At 55.2% G+C, this 18453-nt stretch overlaps 1 protein-coding gene across 3 annotated transcripts; it reads right to left on the bottom strand.

The window, feature by feature from the left end:
• Positions 1-55: 55 nt before the first annotated feature.
• Positions 56-18325, bottom strand: ADGRE5 (adhesion G protein-coupled receptor E5). 3 transcript variants are annotated; one of them, XM_061150096.1, is made up of 20 exons: positions 17856-18324; positions 13384-13434; positions 13046-13165; positions 12342-12497; positions 9043-9174; positions 8333-8479; positions 7327-7470; positions 7195-7241; positions 6987-7064; positions 4765-4942; positions 4572-4679; positions 3950-4164; positions 3214-3396; positions 2036-2227; positions 1597-1823; positions 1427-1493; positions 1199-1290; positions 941-1109; positions 746-850; positions 56-656 (listed from the first exon to the last, which is right to left on the bottom strand). In XM_061150096.1, the coding sequence occupies exons 1-20, from the start codon at positions 18112-18114 to the stop codon at positions 627-629; spliced, it is 2700 nt and encodes an 899-aa protein (XP_061006079.1). In that variant the 5' UTR covers positions 18115-18324; the 3' UTR covers positions 56-626. The 3 variants fall into 3 exon arrangements, with proteins under 3 accessions (XP_061006079.1, XP_061006080.1, XP_061006081.1); XM_061150097.1 differs by lacking the exon at positions 8333-8479; XM_061150098.1 differs by lacking the exons at positions 8333-8479; positions 9043-9174 and having other exon boundaries at positions 17856-18325.
• Between the last annotated feature and the right edge of the window lie 128 nt (positions 18326-18453).

Consider the following 18453-nt stretch of genomic DNA (forward strand, 5'->3'; position numbering starts at 1 on the left):
ACACCAGGGGCCCATGGCCTGGTCAGTGAGCCTCTGGCCAACAAGACATGCCACCTTCTGTGTCAACATGAGATTTAATTTTTAAAGTGTCAACACTGAAAGGTTTATACAGATTAAACAAAAACATACAATGTCCACAGCCTTCACATCAGTTTGAACCCTCTGCCCTGGGGGCAGGTGGGCCTTACTTAGTACCATGAGCCTTCTTCGGCAAGGGGCTGAGAAGGGCCCTGCCCCTCTCCCACCCAACCTCAGTCTTAGCTTAACCTAGAAGCAAAGTCTCAGCACCTTGGCCTCTTGTTCTGTAGCAAAGACAGATGACAGGAAAGGGCCAAGCTGGGCACGAGTCTTCATTCTGTCTGGGCCTGGTGTACTTGAGGGGGCTGCCCCTACCCTGGGTCCTGACCGGGGTGGAGCTGAGAGGCAGCAGGAAGTAGGTCCGACCCTCCACCCTTGCTGGGTGTTCAGGGGTTCGGTACCAGATGGTGGCTGACACCCTCCTCTCCATGGTGTGTGTGGGGCTCAAGGCAGGAGGGAGCAGAGCGGAGAGGGAGGAGAGGAGGTCATCTGTGTGTGCAAAAGCTGCTGAGGCCACAGGAGCTGCTGGTTTGGCCAGAACTGCGCCTTCACATGCCAGACTCTGAGGGCCTGAGGGCCTGGAGGAAAAGGAGTGTGACATGAGAACTGAGACCAGAGACCCGGGGGCCTTCTGTCTTGCACCCCCCACCCCAGGCTCAGCCCTTACCTGAGTCTGATTTTGGCTAAAGCCAGACCCAGAGGTGGTTGTGGCGAACTCGGAGTACTTGTTCCCAGCAACCATGCAGGCCCACTTGCGGTACTCCTCTCTCACCTGTGGGGCACAGGGGTCAGGTCAGGGGAGGACGGGCCCCAGGACAGGAGGAGGGGCCCAGCCCTGCCCGCAGCCTGGCCTGCGGCCCACCTTCTTGTTAAGTAGGCAGTACAGCACGAAGAGGAAGAAACCCTGCAGGCAGTTGAGGATGCTGAAGATGTAGGACAGCACCCAGCTCTCCGGGTCGAAGAGGAGCAGGCCGAAGACCCAGGTGCAGCCCAACACGAAGAGCTGGGCGATGGCTGTGATAGTCAGCACCCTGCGGGGAGGCGGCCAGTTGCAGCTGGGGGCCCCGCCTCAAACACCCACCCCTTCTGTCAGCCCCCCTCCCTGCCTCTGTCTTCTCACCTGATTTTCTTTAATTTCTTTATGTCAGGGTTGATTTCAGAAAACTTCTGAGTGAGTTTCCAGACAGTAATCACAAAGATGATAGCATTGCCCTGGGCAGGGAGCACAGAATTCAGATTAGGGGGTATCCTTGGAACTCGCAGGGAGAAAGCTGGTACAGGGGCTCCGTGTGGAGCCGAGTGCTTCAGATTTCCACGGGTGTAGGGTAGGGGGAGGTGAGACAGTTACCAAAACGATGAAGGTCACAGGTCCCACAAAGCTCCAGAGGAAGCCACCCTCGAAATTCAACCAGCAGCTGTGCAAGAAGGGAGGGTCTGGTCAGCACCCAGTCAGCCCAGAGGGGAGCAAGGGCTCCGTGCAACCCCCAAGCCCGGGCCCTCCCACCACTTCGCGCTCACAATTTCTCGCGGCCATAGCCCTTGCTGTAGGCGCCTGCCGAGATGCCCACGATGATCAGGGGCACGCCGTAACCAATCAGGCAGAGCCAGCGCTTTCTCAGGTCTTGGCCCTGGAACACGCGCACCACGAGGAAGTAGAGCTCCACGCCCTCGAGGCTCATCCAGCAGAAGGCGGCCAGGAAGCAGTAGTGCAGCAGCACGGCCACCAGGCGGCAGCGCGTCCCCACCTGCGGGGCGGGGGCGGAGGGACGGCGGTGGCGTCAGCGGTGGGCGGGCCCGGGGCTGGGCACGGAAGCAGTGAATGGGCGGGACCGTACGCTTCCGCGGGGGGAGGCCGACCACCCTACCCAGCTGGGAGTAGGCGGAGCTATTCCACTCCAGGCCCTTGCAGGTCTATCGCCCAGGTGAGAGTGGGGCGCGCCACGGGGCGGGGCTTCACCTCGCCGCCTTCGTTCTCGATGCCTGCCAGGAAGATGGCGGAGCCCACGAAGAGGCAGATGCAGAGGTGCAGGTGCACCGTGGTGCGCGAGCCCTGGATGGGCCGCACCAGCAGAAAGGTGAGGATGCACAGCAACAGGCAGACCAGCGACAGCGCCAGTCCCACCTTGGTGATCAGGGCCAGCTTCGGGTCCTAGATGCAGGACGGGGCGGGCGGGACTCCATCAGCACCCTGAGGCCTTCCTGCCCTCCTTGTGGGCCCCACCACCCACACCCACCTGGGACCTGGCCTGCAGGACTGATCAGGTGGCTCAGCTCCCTCCACCTCCTCTACCATCAACATCTGAATAAACCTGTGTCTCTCTCACCCTAAATACCACCACCCCTACGCCCATGGGTGCAGCAGGTATCCCCAGTTCCTCTGGATGAGTTCCCCACTACACACCCAGACTGTTCTCCTTAGAAGGTCCCCCGTGTATCCTCAACGGCTGCAACCTTCTTTCCCTACACTGATGAGCCCACCTCTCTGACCCTCATCTCCACCTCATCTCTTGCCCCTCCCACACCTGGCCGCAACTATGAACTCATCAAAACCCACATTTGTGTCCTTCCCGGGCCTTGGGCCTGGACCACCAGCCTCCCCTACTCTGCCTGACCATTCCAGGTATTCACATGGCCCAGTGTATCTGTGGGTCCCTCAGGAGCTTTCAGCAGTATTTAACAACTTGATGGGGCTTCCCTGGTGGCTCTGGTAAAGAATCCACCTGCCAGTCCACCAGGAAATGCTGATTTGATCTCTAGGTCGGGAAGATCCCCTTGAAGAGGAAATGGCAACCCACTCTAGTATTCTTGCCAGGAGAATCTCATGGATAGATGAGCCTGGCGTTCTACAGTCTGTGGGGCCATGAAAAAGTTGGACACGACTTAATGACTAAATAACAAGTTGGGGTTGGGCCATCAGAGGGGCACTGGCTGAAGCAAGGCCACTCTGTTTAGTTGCTGAGTCACGTGGAGGTCTAGGGGTGCCAAGCAAGGGGCTGTGAGGTGCAGTGTAGGGTCATCTGGTCTGTGCAACCATGTGGAACCTCTTGGACCATTCCACTGAGAACCAGCTGCCTGTCTCGCCTGAGCCAACCATGCCACCAGTGGGTTTTTGAGAATGGCCCCCCGTCTGCTCACCTCCACATCGTAGTGGGCCATGAGGATGGCAAAGCTGCTTAGGTGACTGCACTGGCAGGTGATGCTTCCGTTCCCACTGCCCATCTTCCAGCAGCCCGAGGTGGCCCAGAACCCGTTCCCATTGCTGTCTTTCTTCCAGAAGGCACAGATCAGCTCCTGCCGTGGCTTGAGCTCAGGCTGTTTCTAGGGAGAGGCGGTCATAGAAGTTAGCCTGGAACCCTCTCGTGGGTACTGGGCTTGGGTGGACCCCAAAGAGGGCTGCTTCTCCTTTGACAGTTGTCTACTGAGCACTGACTATGTGTGCCAGGCCAGGGGACCCGGGTCAACTGGGGAGACACAAATCCCTCTCCTTCTGGGCTAACATTCTAGTGGGGGAGACAGACAGGAAATAATACACCTAACAAGTAAACTAGATGGTGTGTTAGCAGGTGCTGAATGCGAAAGAAAAGAGCAAAGGGGAAAGGTGGGGTGTGATTACAGATTGTAATTTAAATAAGCAGGTCCAGGAAGGCCTAGAAGAGTAGGTGACATGTGAACAAGTTGACAGGTAAAGGACTGAATTGTGGAGGAAAGGTGTCCCAGGCAGAGGGTACAGTAAGTGTAAAGGCCCTGAGGCACGTGTAAGGAAGGAGCAGAGTGGGTGGGGGTGAGGGAAGGAAGGCTGCTGAGGGCCCATGGGCACCTTGGCTATGGGATGAGCAGTGTGGCTGATTCCCCTCCCCAGCCCAGGGCTCACATAGAGGGTGAAGGCAAAGGAGACGTTGGAGTCGAGTTTCTCAGTGTCCGTGTTGCTCAGAAAGACGGAGCTGACCGCTGAGAGAAGCGTGACCTTGGCACCTCGGACAGGACTCTCGTAGGTCTCTTTCAGCTTTTCCAAGTCCAGTTCCAAAGAGGCATTGGCCAGCAATTTTTCCATGTTCCGACTGGAGAGAATCCCCGCCATGGAGGGGCCTGGGGGACAGACATGCTGGCTACCTCCAGCTCTGCTTGCTTCTGTGCCCCATCCTTCCTCTTAAGATGTCTAATTCAAGCTCGCCAGTCTGCGAGGATGCCCAGAGTCCCGCCCCAAGGCTTGGCTTCCTGTGGCTGCCTATTCTGAAGCTGTGTTGCTGTTGTTCAGTCCCGCAGTCCTATCCGACTCTGCGACCCCATGGACTGCAGCACGCCAGGCTTCCCCGTCCTTCACCATCTCCCGGAGCTTGCTCAAACTCACGTCCATTGAGTCAGTGATGCCATCCAACCATCTCATTCTCTGTCGCCCCCTTTTCCTCTTCCCCTCAATCTTTCCCGTATCCTAGCCATATCCCAGCTTCTCTCTCCCTTTCCCTGGAGTGCCCGCTCCGGGTGCCTGCCATTACCTGACTCCCCAGCTGCGGCTGCCACAGCCCAGTCCAGCAGCATCCGTGCGTGGCTCTGGCCCATGGTGACGTTCCCTTTCCCCTGCTCCTGGACCACCAGGGACAGCTCTGAGAAGAGAGGGGGCAGTGATCAGGGGCTCCAGGTGTGGGAGCAGGTCCTGGGGAGCTGGGGTGGGGCAGGACGAGGTCTCACCTGTGCCGTCAAGTGAACAGTAGGTGAAGGACCCTTTAGATATGGCTTTGGCCAGGGTCCTCAGGATTCGTTCGAGGCCTGAGAGCAGGTGGGTGACTGTGACGTGCTTGGAAGACTGATCCAGTAACTCCAGGTCTCCCGAGTTTTTCAACAGGTCATCCACTAACTCGACGAGTTTCTGTGGATGATGAGTGACAGGTCCTGGGTTATTGCACCACAAGGGCTACCTGAAGGACCCTGGTATTTCACCTCCCCTCACCCCACCCCCACAACTGGGGTACACACTGGAGAACCACCTGGGTTGCCGGGGGGACAGAACCAGGGGAATCATCCAGACACGGCAGTAGCCAGAAGACGAGTAAGGGGATTGAGCATATGCCTGTGTGCACATGTTATAACAGCAACAGTGCTTAACATTTATCAGGCACTGGCTTTATGTCAGGCCCTGTTCTAAAGTCTGCGGCTTTTCTGGTGGTTCAGTGGTAAAGAACCCACCTGCCAATGCAGGAGATGCAGGTTCAATCCCTGGGTCAGGAAGATCCCCCAGAGAAGGCCATGGCTACCCACTCCAGTATTCTTGCCTGGAGAATCCCACAGACAGAGCCTGGCAGGCTACAGCCTATGGGGTCACAAAGAGCGACTGAGCAGGCATGTTCTAAGTCTGCACTGCCCTAAACAGTTGCCCTGAGCCCCAGATGTCACTTGAAATATGACTCCATGTTGAAATGATAATAGTTTTAATCTATGGGGTTAAATGAAATTTTCACGTTAATTTCACTTGTTTACTTTTTAAAAAAAAATTAATCTATTTTTTAATTGAAGGATAATTGCTTTACAGATTTTTGTTGTTTTCTATCAAACCTCAGTATGAATCAGCCATAGGTATACATATATCCCCTCCCTTTTGAACCCCCCTCCCATCTCCCTACACATCCCACCCCTCTAGGTTGATACAGAGACCTTGTTTGAGTTTCTCTGTGTCTGCTTCTCCATTACTGCCCTACCATTTTTCTAGATTCCATATGTTAGTATACGATATGTATCTTTCTCTTTCTGACTTACTTTATTCTATACAATAGGCTCTAGTTTCATCCACCTCATTAGAACTGACTCAAATGCGCTCCTTTTTATGGCTGAGTAATATTCCATTGTGTATATGTACCACAACTTATCCATTCTTCTGTCGATGGACATCTAGGTTGCTTCCATGTTCCAGCTATTGTAAATAGTGTTGCAATGAACAATGGGGTACATGTGTCTTTTTCAGTTTTGGTTTCCTCAGGGTATATGTCTAGGGGTGGAATTGGTGAGTCATAGGGTGGTTTTATTCCTAGTTTTTTTTTTTTTATTCCTAGTTTTTTAAGGAATCTCCATACCATCTTCCATAGTGGCTGTATCAATTTACATTCCCACCAACAGTGCAGAGCATTCCCTTTTCTCCACACCCTCTCCAGCATTTATACTTCTACTCTTTAAATGTATTCTTTAGCTTTGTATTTTAAAAATGCAGCTATTGGAAAAATTCAAATGACATTAAGGGCTCACATATTTCCCTTTTAAAAAATTTATTACTATAATCTTTTTAGAGGCTCAATATTTCTACCAGGCCAAGCACATATGACATGTAGTATTTATATTGTATGCCAGGCACTTTTCTTTGAGCCTCACTCCTATTAGTTCATTTAAACCTTTTCCCCAAGTGGATGAAGCAGGTACAACTTTTTTTTTTTTGAAGCAGGTACGATTTATGAAGTGAGGCAACTGAGGCTCAGAGAGGGGGAGTCACTTGCCTGAGGTCACACAGCAAGAACTGGCAGTGGGTGGGATGAGGGGTATTTGAACTCTGTGGCCTTGCTCCAAAGGTGAATTCTCAACTGCTCCATTCCATTGACATTATATTCCTCTCAAACGTGTGTGTGTGGTGTGTATGGACTCCCTTGGTGGCTCAGTGGTAAAGAATCCACCTCCCAGTGCAGAAGATGCAGCTTGGGTCAGGAAGATCCCCTGGAGGAGGAAATGGCAACCCACTCCAGTCTTCTTGCCTGGAGAGTTCCAGGGACAGAGGAGCCTAGAGGGCTATAGTCCCCTGGGGTCGAAAAGAACTAAACAATAGCAATCTGTGAATTTTGTGTACAGATGTATGCGTTCGACCAGAGGCCCCTGCTCAGGCATCTCCACTCACACTGAAACCCTCCAGCCACCCCACACTGTCCTGCCTTTACCTGCATGGATGTCTCGGCCATGGCTGGTTTGAAGTCCCTGCTCATTTTCTGGACTCTTTCGAAGAAGGCAGAGAGACTCTGGAGAGAGGGGAGAGGTGGGGAAATCAGAGAGCTTCATCCTGGGCGGGGGAGCTTTGGGGAAAATGAGTGATCAGGGTGAGCTGGCTGGAGGGATTTCCTGCTGCTGGTCCCTGCTGGGGCCACTCACCCGGCTCTTGATTCCAGGGGGAGCAGTCCAGGCAGGGAAGGCGATCTCTGCAGGGGACGGGACAGCAGTTCATTAGCTGTGACAGTGTCTGTTTGTTGTGGGTGGGGCCTGGGGTCAGGGCAGGACAGGTACCTTCGCAGGTGGTCATCTGCTTATCCCAGGATCCAGATTTAGGCACCCAGCCTTGGCGGCAGTGGCAGGTGTATGAACCCACAGTGTTGACGCAAATAGTGGAGTTGTCACACTGATGCTTCCCGGAGCTGCACTCATCCACATCTGGGGACACAAAGAAGGGAGTCAGGCTCTGCCTCAGCCCTGTGAGGCCCCTGTCCTCCTTGTGCCCCCTCTTTTTTCCCATATTAGTTCCCCAGGAGGTGACGCCACCCAATGTCCGCAAATCCTCGAGTGGTGGACACTGAGGTTATTTGTGGGAAGTGTGCAGAATTCTGACACACAGCAGATGGGCCCCGCGCAGATAGGCAAGTTGTGAAAATACTGAAGTATCTGTTCTAGTCATTAGAAAATACCCGGATGCTGGGCAAGAGGAGGAGGGGACGAAAGAGGATGAGATGGTTGGATGACATCACCGACTCAGTGGACATGAGTTTGAGCAAACTGCAGGTGATAGTGAAGGACAGAGAAGCCTGATGTGCTGCAGTCCATGAGTTGGCAAAGAGTCCGACAGGACTTAGCAACTGAACAACAATGAGCTGCTGCCTCAAGTCCCTGGGAGCCTTCCCCTTGGTACCCCAGCTCCTTCTCCAGGACCCGTGAGATCTCACATTTAGCCTTTAAAGAATTAATGCCTGGCATAGCAGGACACCTCCAGCATTCATTCTGTTTGGTTTGTGTGGGTGCCACTGACTATGTGGTCGGATGTTTTGAGTGTGGGTCTCTAAGAGTGTGGGCTTCCCAGGTGGCTCAGTGGTAAAGACTCTGTCTGCCAATGGAGGAGCCTCAGGAGATACGGGTTTAATCCCTGGGTAGGGAAGATCCTCTGGAAGAGCAAATGGTAACCCACTCCAGTATTCTTGCTGGGATAATGCCATGGACCATAGTCCATGGGGTTGCAAAGAGTCAGACAAGACGACTTGAGCATGCATGCACACTCCAAGAGTGTAGCATCTGAGCTCCGAACCTTCACAGACGGTGTTGTTTGGGCCGTTGGGGGACCCAGCAATAGGCTTCCAGCCGGGGCGGCAGCGGCACTCATAGCTGCCCACGAAGTTGAGGCAGTGGGTGGAGTTGTGGCATGGCTTTTTCCCCGAGGTGCATTCATTCACATCTGAGGACAAAGCCAGAGGGTCAACGCCACCCCCACTTCTACTTCTCACTGTACCCACTTTTCACTGCCAGGTACCAAGGACCCCTCTGTGATTGCATGTGCCATCACCTGGTGACCCTCAACTTAACTCTTAAAACACCTCTAAGATGGGCGTGGTAGGGGCCATGGTCCTCAATTTATAGGCAGAAAAACTAGGAGTGAAAGTGAGTCACAGGGGCTGGACTTCCCGACCAAGGATTCTTGCCTGCTCCCACCGGGGCCCTGGACTGAGGTTCCCCTTCTAGGAACCGGAAGTGAGAGCTTCCTCTGCTCGAATGTGGCAGATGAGGAAGGGTTGAGGCCTGGGAGATGTTCACAGAGCCAAGTTTGGGGCCCGAAGTCTCTGCTGTCTCCCTGGTCTGTGGTGGGACCGTGCGAGGAGGCGATCCTGAGGCAGGGCCCCAGCAGACCCTTGTCGTCACAGGACCCTGAGTCTCTTCTCTCTCCTGCTCGGGCTCCGGGAACCACTTCGGCTCCTTCCCCAGCTCCGGGCCCGCCTCACCCTTTCTTCCTGGGGTTTCTACCTGTGCAATTCCTCGGGTCCTCTGGGTTGAACTCCAAGCCGGGTGGGCACTGGCAGGTGTAACTGCCCTGGGTGTTGATGCAGATGCTGCGGCCTTTACAGACTCTGGGTCTGTGTTGACATTCGTCTACGTCTGCAAGGGAAAGGAGAGTGTGATGGATACCTGCAGCTGTGGACAGCCTTCGGGCCTGGAGTCTGGCCACATTTTTTGCTATAGAAGCATCCAGAAGGGCCGGCTCTCTCTTCCTCAGTGAGCGGGGGCCCTTCCTCATTCACATGGAGGCATCCTATAGTGAGCATGGTGGCCCCGATGTTCTGTTGTCCAGATGTGGCCAGAAGTGGCCCAAGTCCTCCCCGTCTGCCAGCTCTGGCTCCCTCAGCCTCCCTGGGAAGCTCCCAGCTGGGGTGGGGACATCACAGCTGCCTGTGTCCCAGTCTGAGGATTTGGACGAAGGACTGGGTGGCCTTCCTGGAAGCTGAGGGCAGCTGTGTTCCCTCGGCAGGGCCCATCTTGGCTCCCAGTGATGCACTTTGTCCTGACTCCCCCAGGGCGAGTGTTGCCATCTGAGTACTCCTTGGATCCTGGTGACCTTGGCAGGACAGCGCTCTCCCGTCCACACTAACTCTGAGACTCCAGCTCCATGAAGATGGACCAAGATCCACCCCTGAGTCAGGCAACTCAAGGACAATGTTTTTGGGGCAGTGGGCACCAGGCTGTGCTGGACAGTGGGCTGACATCTGGCCGGGCAGCCTTGGGGCTCTGAAGGCACCTTTTTCTGATTCCCATGAAGGCTTCCCCCAGATTGGCAGGAAGTGGTGAGAATCCATATCTGAGCAAAGTTCACAATGAGCAAAGGCTGTGTGGCTGGAGCAGGGAGCAGGTGCCCATGGGTGAAGGGTCGCAGGTGTTTCTGCCATCTCGGCACTTGGCCTCCCACTAGAGACGTAGACCTGTGCATCCTGCTGGGTGGGACTCAGCCTCCAGCTTCTGTCCCCACGTGGTCTGGGTCACTGTGGGGCCTGCATTGGTCTCCTCAGTAAAGGGTCAGGCCAGGGGCAATGGTCTTCAACGATGTCTTGTCATCTGGTCCAGATGGAAGCCTCTTTGTTCAACTGACTCTTCCAGTGGGTTGGGGGTTGATGTCACCCTGGGACACCCCTGACACAACATCCTCCCAGGCCTCAGTCATCAGAGCTGCCTCAGGTCTGTGAACTGGAATTACTGCGGAGGGTCAGGGTGGAGCCTTGGGTGGGGTGGGGAAATAGATGGAGGCTGAGAAGCTGAGATGTGGGGTCAGGGTGACAGAAGGCATCTTCTCCAGGCAGGTTGCTGGGCCAGGGGCATGGTCAGCCAGGGACAGTGGACTGTTCCTTGAATCTCCCTCCTCCAGCATTTCTAGACAGGTCCCCAGAGTCCACCATGACCCAGGGTGTCAGAGGGCCCCAGTGGGGGCAGGTCTCCTCCCAGCAGTCATTAACAGTGGCAAAGAGGACAGGTATTGTTCTGGGACACACGGTGCTGTGATCACACTGAGTATCTTGAATGTCACCCCTCCTTTGTTTTATGCAAATAAAATGCTACACGACAGTGGGATGCTCTGAGCGTTCAGAAGAGACCCTCTGCAGAGGTTCTGAGCCTTGGGGTTCAGAGAGGGTTGGGAGATGAGGTAGATGCACAGGATCACCCTCTGATGCCTGGAGAAAGTGGGAGGAGGAACCCAGGAAGCAGCCCAGGTCTTCTGCCCATAGCAGACCCCACGGCCTGGACATGGATGGACACGTGCTCAGGTGTAGCAAAGGCTGGAACGCTGGAATGGGGGTGCACAAACAGTCCAGCTGAGCCTGTCAGAGAGCTAGGTCTTCAGGCGGCAGGCTTTAGTCCCAATCAGTAGGCTGCTCTCTGCCTGGCACCCTCCCTGAGGCCCTTGGAGGTCCCCTTCCCAACTCACTCTTGTTCATGCATGTCTCTAGAGGAACTCACAACAGTGGGTGGGCGGCACACCCAATCCAGGCATACTGAGTGGGGTCCATGACCACCATGTACTGTTGTGCAGGTTGATCACTGCACAAGGGTATCCAGCCAAGAAGGTAAGTGACATGACAGGGAGCTTTTCCCTATTCCATCATGCAGGCTCTGGCCAGGCCACATGTTTCCAGCACAACATCCATCCACAGAGGACCCTGTGAACCAGCAGAGACCCCACAGATGCAGGTCCCCTCTTGCCTCCCACTAGGGAGGCTCTGCCGCCCTCTTCTGCAGGGCAGGAGGGAAGGGGCTGGGACCAAGGTTGCAGGCTCTTTGTGTAGCAGTGTGGGTCAAAGGACCCTCCTCAGAGTCCTCTGGATGCTGGGCTCAGCCCCCTTCTCACCTCTCACCTTCACTCTCTTCCCCTCCCCATCCTCTGTATTCAGGTCTAACCATCTCCATGGAGCCCTCTCTGGACTCCTGTCTGCCCACTGCTGGTCTCCTCTGCCCCTTCCCCTATCTCCTCCCACTGGAAAGGGGGCAAAGCCTGGTGATGTGTGGAGGCCAGGCTCCTGGGTCCCTGGTGAGGGGGTGAACGGACAGGACAGCTGCTCCTGAGCACCCACCCTGGGGCACAGGCCCCAGGGATGGCCATCCTGGAGAGGGTGTGTTAGATCATGATGACCATAATTTAAAATGCCAACAGCCATCAGTGTTTTGTGCTTTGTTATTCTTATTATTTATACCCCAGCAATTCTATGAGGTAAGCACCATTGTCAGCCACTTTTACAGATGGGTAAACTGAGGGACAGGGCAGTGAAGTAACTTGTCCAAGATCACACAGTTAGTAAAAGGCAAAGCTACTTTTGTTTTTATCTGTAAAAGACACTCTTTTTTTGTTTGTTTGTTTGTTTGTTTAAAGCATAAACTCACAATTGTATTATCACATCTCACATGTTAATGATTTTTTTTTTTTGGCTGAACTGTGCAACATGTGGGATCTTAGTTCCTTGACCAAGGATTGAACCCATGTCCCATGTATTGCAAGGTGGATTCTTAACCACTGGACCACCAGGGAAGTCCCAAACAGTGATTTCTGAATCAGTATCCTGGCTAGTGTCACACACAGAGCTATCAGGGGGCAAAGCCAGGACTTGGGTCCCTGGTTCATCATGCCACCCTGCCTCTCTGTGTAAGAGGCACAGGCATGTCCACCTGTCCCAGCTCAGACCTGGGTGCCACACCTGTAACCAGGATGCTGCAGGCAGGACTCAGCATTCGGGTGGCCCCAAACCTCAAGAACAGAGAGGTGGGAGATGCAGGGTCATTCTTACCTTGACACGTGTTCTCACTCTCATTCTGGAATATTGTTACCCCAGAAGTAAGCTCATATCCTGGGATGCATGTGCAGTGGTAGCCTCCTTCCGTGTTCTGGCAGTCTGCTGAACTTCCACAGTACACTGGTGAGGGTGGCCCACACTCATTGATGTCTGGAACACAGCAGGACAAAGGGTCACCTTCCAAAGGCTTGAGTTTGGTCAGTGCAGAGCTCCCCAACCCCTACCTGACTCCCCAGCTTTGGGCCTGAAGTTTAATCAGTATCTTTTTAGGAAGAATTAGACTCTCAGGCCATACAGCTGAGACTGGGCTGTGGCTGGAGCAAGCCATTCCTGAAGCTTATGTAATCAGCTCTGTTCTTCTTGGCCCTCTGGCTGCCACCCCAGATTTAGACACAGTGGGAAGTGCTGAACTGGGGTGTGAGTAGAAGCCCTGTGTCCCCCTCCTCAGTCCTGAAAGGACAAACTGAGGCACAGACTCCAGACTCCTGGAGACCCAGCTGCCCTCTCTCCAGGAAGCCATGTTTATTCATGTCTCATCTCTCCATCTTTAAATCTTTTCCTTTCTCTTTTTTTCTGTCCTTGATGACGGACCTGAGGACAAAGGCTGAGGCCCCCAACCAACACCCATGTCCCCCAGAAACACTGGACTGTACCCCACAATCTCTGCATGTCACACTATCACCCCCAAGCCGCTGTACCGTCACAACTCTCCAAGGGGTCGGTGAAGACCTCCCCAGAAGAGGAAATGAATCCTGGATCACACCGGCAGGCATTGCCATTGACACATGAGGACTTCGGAGGGCACCGCAGAGCACAGGCTGTGGGGATGGAGGCCTTGGTCAGAAGGTGAGGGCTGAGCCAGGGGCTGGGGAGTGGGGCAGGGTCAACTCCAGGAGATGGGGAGCTGGGGAGGCGTGACCCTGGCCTTCCCCCTGTAACCGGTTTGTCTCCTGCTTGGGCTGAGGGATGTGGGCGGAGGTCTAGGGCCCCTTCCCCAGGCTCCATCTGTGGACCAAGCTGCTCCCAGCAGACTCACCCTTGCTGTTCTGGGATCCAACTTCCGACAGAGTCAGCAAGAAGCACAGCACTGGAACAGAGAGGGCGGGGCGTCAGAGGGGTCACGGAGCAGGGGAGGGCAGATGCAGTCCTCAGAGTAATGCAAAGGAGGAAGAAGGGGCTCTCGGCCCCTCCCAGGCTTGGGCTCTGTCTCTCTCCGTTGCCCAAGGAGAAAGTGGGTACGTGGCATCTGCCTGCGAGTGAACACCCACGGCCAGGGGATCTGCCACCTGTCACCTGGAGGTGGGTTTCAGAAACCGAGGGATGGCAGGCTTCCCTGGTGGCTCAGTGATAAAGAATCCACCTGCCAACGCCGGAGACACGGGTTCAATCCCTGGTCGGGGAAGAACTCATATGCCACGGAGCAACTCAGCCCACGTGCCACAACTACGGAAGTCCGAGGACCCTAGAGCCTATGCTCCACAGCAAGAAGCCGCCACAATGAGAAGCCCACAAACCACAGCTAGAGAGTGGTTCCCATGAGCCACCACTGGAGAAAGCCTGTGCCCAGCAATGCGGACTAAGCACAGCCAAAGAGAAAGACAGAAAGTGAGGGGTGAGCGAGAGCTCCAAGCTCCGAGGGGGTCCCAGCGCCCGTGGACCTGTGTGGGCAGCAGCTCAGTGAACAGATGAGCCAGGCGGCCCCAGGCCTCATCCTGGACTGTGGTCAGGCGACCTCATCTCTCGGAGCCTCAGCTTCCCCTTCTGTGGAGTGGGGACGATGACAGGACCCATTTCCTAGAGTACTGTCAGAATTAAGCCTGCAAATATCACAGTGTACTGTCATCAACGTTTCTTTTCTTTTTTCTAAGTTATATTGGAGTGCAGTTGATTTATAGTGTTGGGTAAATTTCAGGTGAAGAGCAAAGTGATTCAGTTATACGTATACATATATTCATTCTTTTTCAGGTTCTTTTCCCATAGAGGTTATCACAGAATGTTGAGTAGAGGTCCCTGTGTCACGTTTCTTTATGTAAGGAGGGGGTTGGATCAGGTAGTTTTCTCAGATTCCACCCCCAACCCTGAATCTAAGATCCTCCAGCTCCCATACCCTTCCTCAGGGACACAGGTTCATGCATCCCACACCCATATCTGTCAGTCCTGACGGCTGTCTTGGGACCCAGTGGTGACATTTCACCTTGGGCTCCCCCTGCCCCCACTCCAGTGCACCGGAAGATGCTGCAGGTTCACATTGGGGGTGTTGCTGGAAGGGGGTCCTCTCTGGCTATACTTACCAGGGGCACCCCACTCTCAGGGCCTCTTCAAGTCATCAGGGCCTTTAGAGATGGGGATCTCCTTACAATTCACCAAAGAGAGACAGACAAGAAGACATGGAGAGAAAACAGAGATGAGAGAGGGGGAGAGAGAGATGGAGACAGACGAGGACAGACAGATGGAGAGAAACAGAAAGGCAGAAGTTAAGTCAGTGATAGAGAGAGATGGTCAATCCTAAAGGAAGTCAACCTTGCATACTCATTGGAAGGACTGAAGCTGAAGCTCCAGTACTTTGGCCGCTCCAGGGGAAGAACCGACTCAGCGGAAAAGACTCTGATGCTGGGAAAGATGGAGTGCAGGAGAAGGGGGTGACAGAGGATGAGATGGTTAGATAGCATCACCAACTCAATGAACATAAATTTGAGCAAACTCCGGGAGACTGGAGGACAGAGGAGCCTGGCATGCTACAGTCCATGGGGTCGCAAAGCGTGGGACACGACAGTGACTGTGCAATGAGAGAGAGATGGACAGAGAAATAGGGAACTCAGAAACAGAGAAACAGATTGGGCAAAGAAACACTGAGATGTGGAGACTGAGAGGGAGATAGGAAAACAATTAGGAGGGAGGGGTGGAAACAAAGGAAAAGGGAGGGAGGGAGGAGGACAGTTTGGCCGCAGGAGGAAGCCTGGAGGGCTTGGGCACCCAAGGCAGTCCCTGCCCACCTGGGAATGCTATGGAGGCAGCACAGACCCCAACAATCCAAGGAGACCCAAAAGGGGGCAGTGGGCGGAGGGATGGGGGCAGGAGGAAGGGCAGGCATGAGTCACTTCCTGGGCCAAGGGAAAGGATGACTCACAGCTCGTTGCCCCCGGAGGGAGCTTCCAGGGGAATTCTGGGGTCTGTCATTGTGAGCTTGAAGGGCTGAGAGGGGCCAGCAGACCGGAGGATCCCCTGGCCACTCAGTCCCTAGGTCCAAACTCGATACCCCTCAGGTTGGTGGTGGGCATAGAGTCCCTCCCAGAAGCCCTCTCAGCAAGGGTAAGCTGAGGTTGGAATGCCCTTTCCCTTCCTCGTTTGAGGATTTCTCTCGTCCTCCTCTGTGGTCACAGGGCTGGGCTAGCTACCCCCTCCGCTGGGACTCAGTTCCTCTTTGCAGGACAGACCCAAAATTACTGCCACCCGCCCCTGCCCCCCCACCACAGCAGGATGCAGCCTGGGCTGATTCGTCCCCATTTCCCAACTTCCTGCTCACGGCTGCCCAGTTTGTGTTCATTCTGCAGATGGACAGATGGAGGCCTGGAGCCCAGAAAAGGCTCAGGAAGAAGCTGGTGAACAGAGGAGCTTGGGAAAGGTGGAACTGGGGCTTCCCTGGTGATAAAGAATACACCTGCCAGGGCAGGAGACGTGGTTTTGATCCACGATCTGGGAAGATCCCACATGACGAGGAGTAACTAAATGCGCCACAACTATGGAGCTTGTGCTCTAGAGCCCGGTAGGTACAATTACTGAGGCCGCGTGCCTCTAAGAGCAGCCACCGCGATGAGAAGCCCGTGCACCGCAACGAGAGAGAAGCCCCGGCCGACAACAACTAGAGAAAAGTCCTCGCAGCAGTGAGGACCCAGCAAAGCCAAAAATAAATAAAAAACAAAAAGTGACAACTCTTAAAAAAAAAAAGAAAAGGTGGAAAATGGGGTCAAGTTTCCCAGACCCTGCAGGGGGGGTGGGACGGCTCTTCTGAGCCCCGTGCCCTCCGCCTGGGTGGGGTTGGGCTCTGCTCCCCCACCACAGAGGCTCCCAAGCCAGGATTTCTCCATCTGAGTCCTTGGAAGTTACCCAAACAGGAGCTGGGAGAGGAGCTGCTGGTCATCTGCGCCCAGCCCCATCTGGTTTGCATTCCCCCTGCCGAGCCAGGAGCAGCTAAATTCCTGGGGTGGGGGCAGGGCAGGCATCCTCTCTTTGCTCCTCCTCCTCAGACCCTCCAGTCTACCCCGAAACCCACCAGTGAAATAATAATAATGTGCGTCGCTTCAGTTGTGTCTGACTCTTTTTGACCCTTATGGACTGTAGCCCACCGGGCTCCTCTGTCCATGGGATTCTTCAGGCAAGAGTACTGCAGTGGGTTGCCATGCCCTCCTGCAGGGAATCTTCCCCACCCAGGGATCCAACCCGCGTCTCCTGCATTGCAGGTGGAATTTTTACCGCTGAGCCAGTAAAAATATTGTTTACTTAATTCTTCCTTAGTTTATCGTTTGCTTTGGAATAGTTTGCTTTGGAACTCAACACAGCCCAATAAGGTGAAGACCAGTCTTACCCCATTTTACAGATGTGCAAAGTGAGGCTCAGAGGGAGTGAGACTCAGCTCCGGTGACACAGCGCGCCCCCCTCCATCAGGTGTGCCCCCACACAGGCTCCTCTTTCTAGCTTCCCCGCCCAGAAGCCACTGAGCTCATGCCTGCCAACCTGGGCCAGCACGGGGAATCCCATCCCAGGGCGACCTGGGAAGCCCTGGTTGGTACCCCAAGCACCATTTCTTCATTCTCTTTGTTGCTTGGTTGCTTAGGCAACCAGCTGCCCAGATAACCGTTAGAGCCACCCTGGGTGGGGCGGGAAGGGAGGCTCTGGGGAAGTCACAGCAAAAGTTCAAACCTGCCACCGGTGCCGGTAAAGTCTTTTCCACCCACCTGCAGCTGAATTCCAGCTGGGTCCGGGGGAGCAAGAATGAGGGTCTCTGGGGCTGATTTTGCCACTAAGACAGTGTGGGACATGTTGGGGGTACCCGCCTGGCAGTGCAGAGGTCCCGCCCCCCGGCCCCGTCTTCCAGCCCCCCAGCATCTCCCTACAACCTGTGTTAAGAGCCGCCACCTGTGTGTGTCTGTGTGTGTGAGAGAGAGACACAGAGGGTCTCAGCACTCCCTTTTTGCCCCTCCTCCTTCCCCAAACCTGTCTCCCACTTTGGGAGCAGTTCAGAGAGCTCAGAGATTTCTCTGGGAGACGGGGACAGGCGCTAGAAAATGCCAGGGGATCCCGCCACAGTGTGGGGGTGTCTGGCCCCTGGCCCCAGGCCCCCTCAGCACCCGCCCCCATGCCCGGCCATGTGGCTCCCTTCAAGGCTGGCCCCAGAGCTGCCAGCTGCACCTCGCATTTCCCCAGGGAAAAGAGGGCGCCGGGGCACCGCACAGTGCTGCCCGGGGCTCCCTGGCCGCTTGCCCCCACCCCTCAGGGCCCCAGAGGGCTCACCGTGAAAGAGAAGAAAGGGGCCACCGTGGGGGCCTCCCATGGTCCGAGCTGCCGCGGGGCCAGCAGACGATGGGGCAGGGCTGTTCCTGTCGCCGAGCTGGGCAGCTGTGCAAGCCTTCCCAAGGCCCGCCTGGCCTTTATAAAGGGGGGCGGGGGAGCAGCCGCGGGCCCAGGGCCCTCCCCGGAACTGGCGGGGCAGCTGGAAGCCAACAGGAAAGTGGAGCGAAAACACAGACCCAGGGGCGCCGCGCACACACATTACGGTACAACCTGCCCTCTGAGTGTCTGCTCTGTCTGGCCTCTATGGAAAGCGGCTGGCGGATCCCAGGGGCTAGGGGGAGCGGGAGGAGTCTTCCAGGACCTGCTAGCCTTGTCTGGCCGGAGGCATGTAGGCTGGGGAGGGGCCGCGCTCAGAAATAGCTCGGGGCTCCCACGTTGCGGGGACGACCCTGTGTTGGCTGCCTGGTCTTGCTGACTCTCCAGCGTCAGTTTCCGCGCTAACAGGAACTTCCTCCTTTGTTTTCCAGATGAGGAAACTGAGGCCCGGAGAGGCCAGAGTCCACAGGAGAGCTGTGCGAGGGTGGGGCACAAAGGGGCC

Source organism: Dama dama, chromosome 9 (genome assembly GCF_033118175.1).
Source record: "Dama dama isolate Ldn47 chromosome 9, ASM3311817v1, whole genome shotgun sequence".
NCBI classification, from domain to species: domain Eukaryota; kingdom Metazoa; phylum Chordata; class Mammalia; order Artiodactyla; family Cervidae; genus Dama; species Dama dama.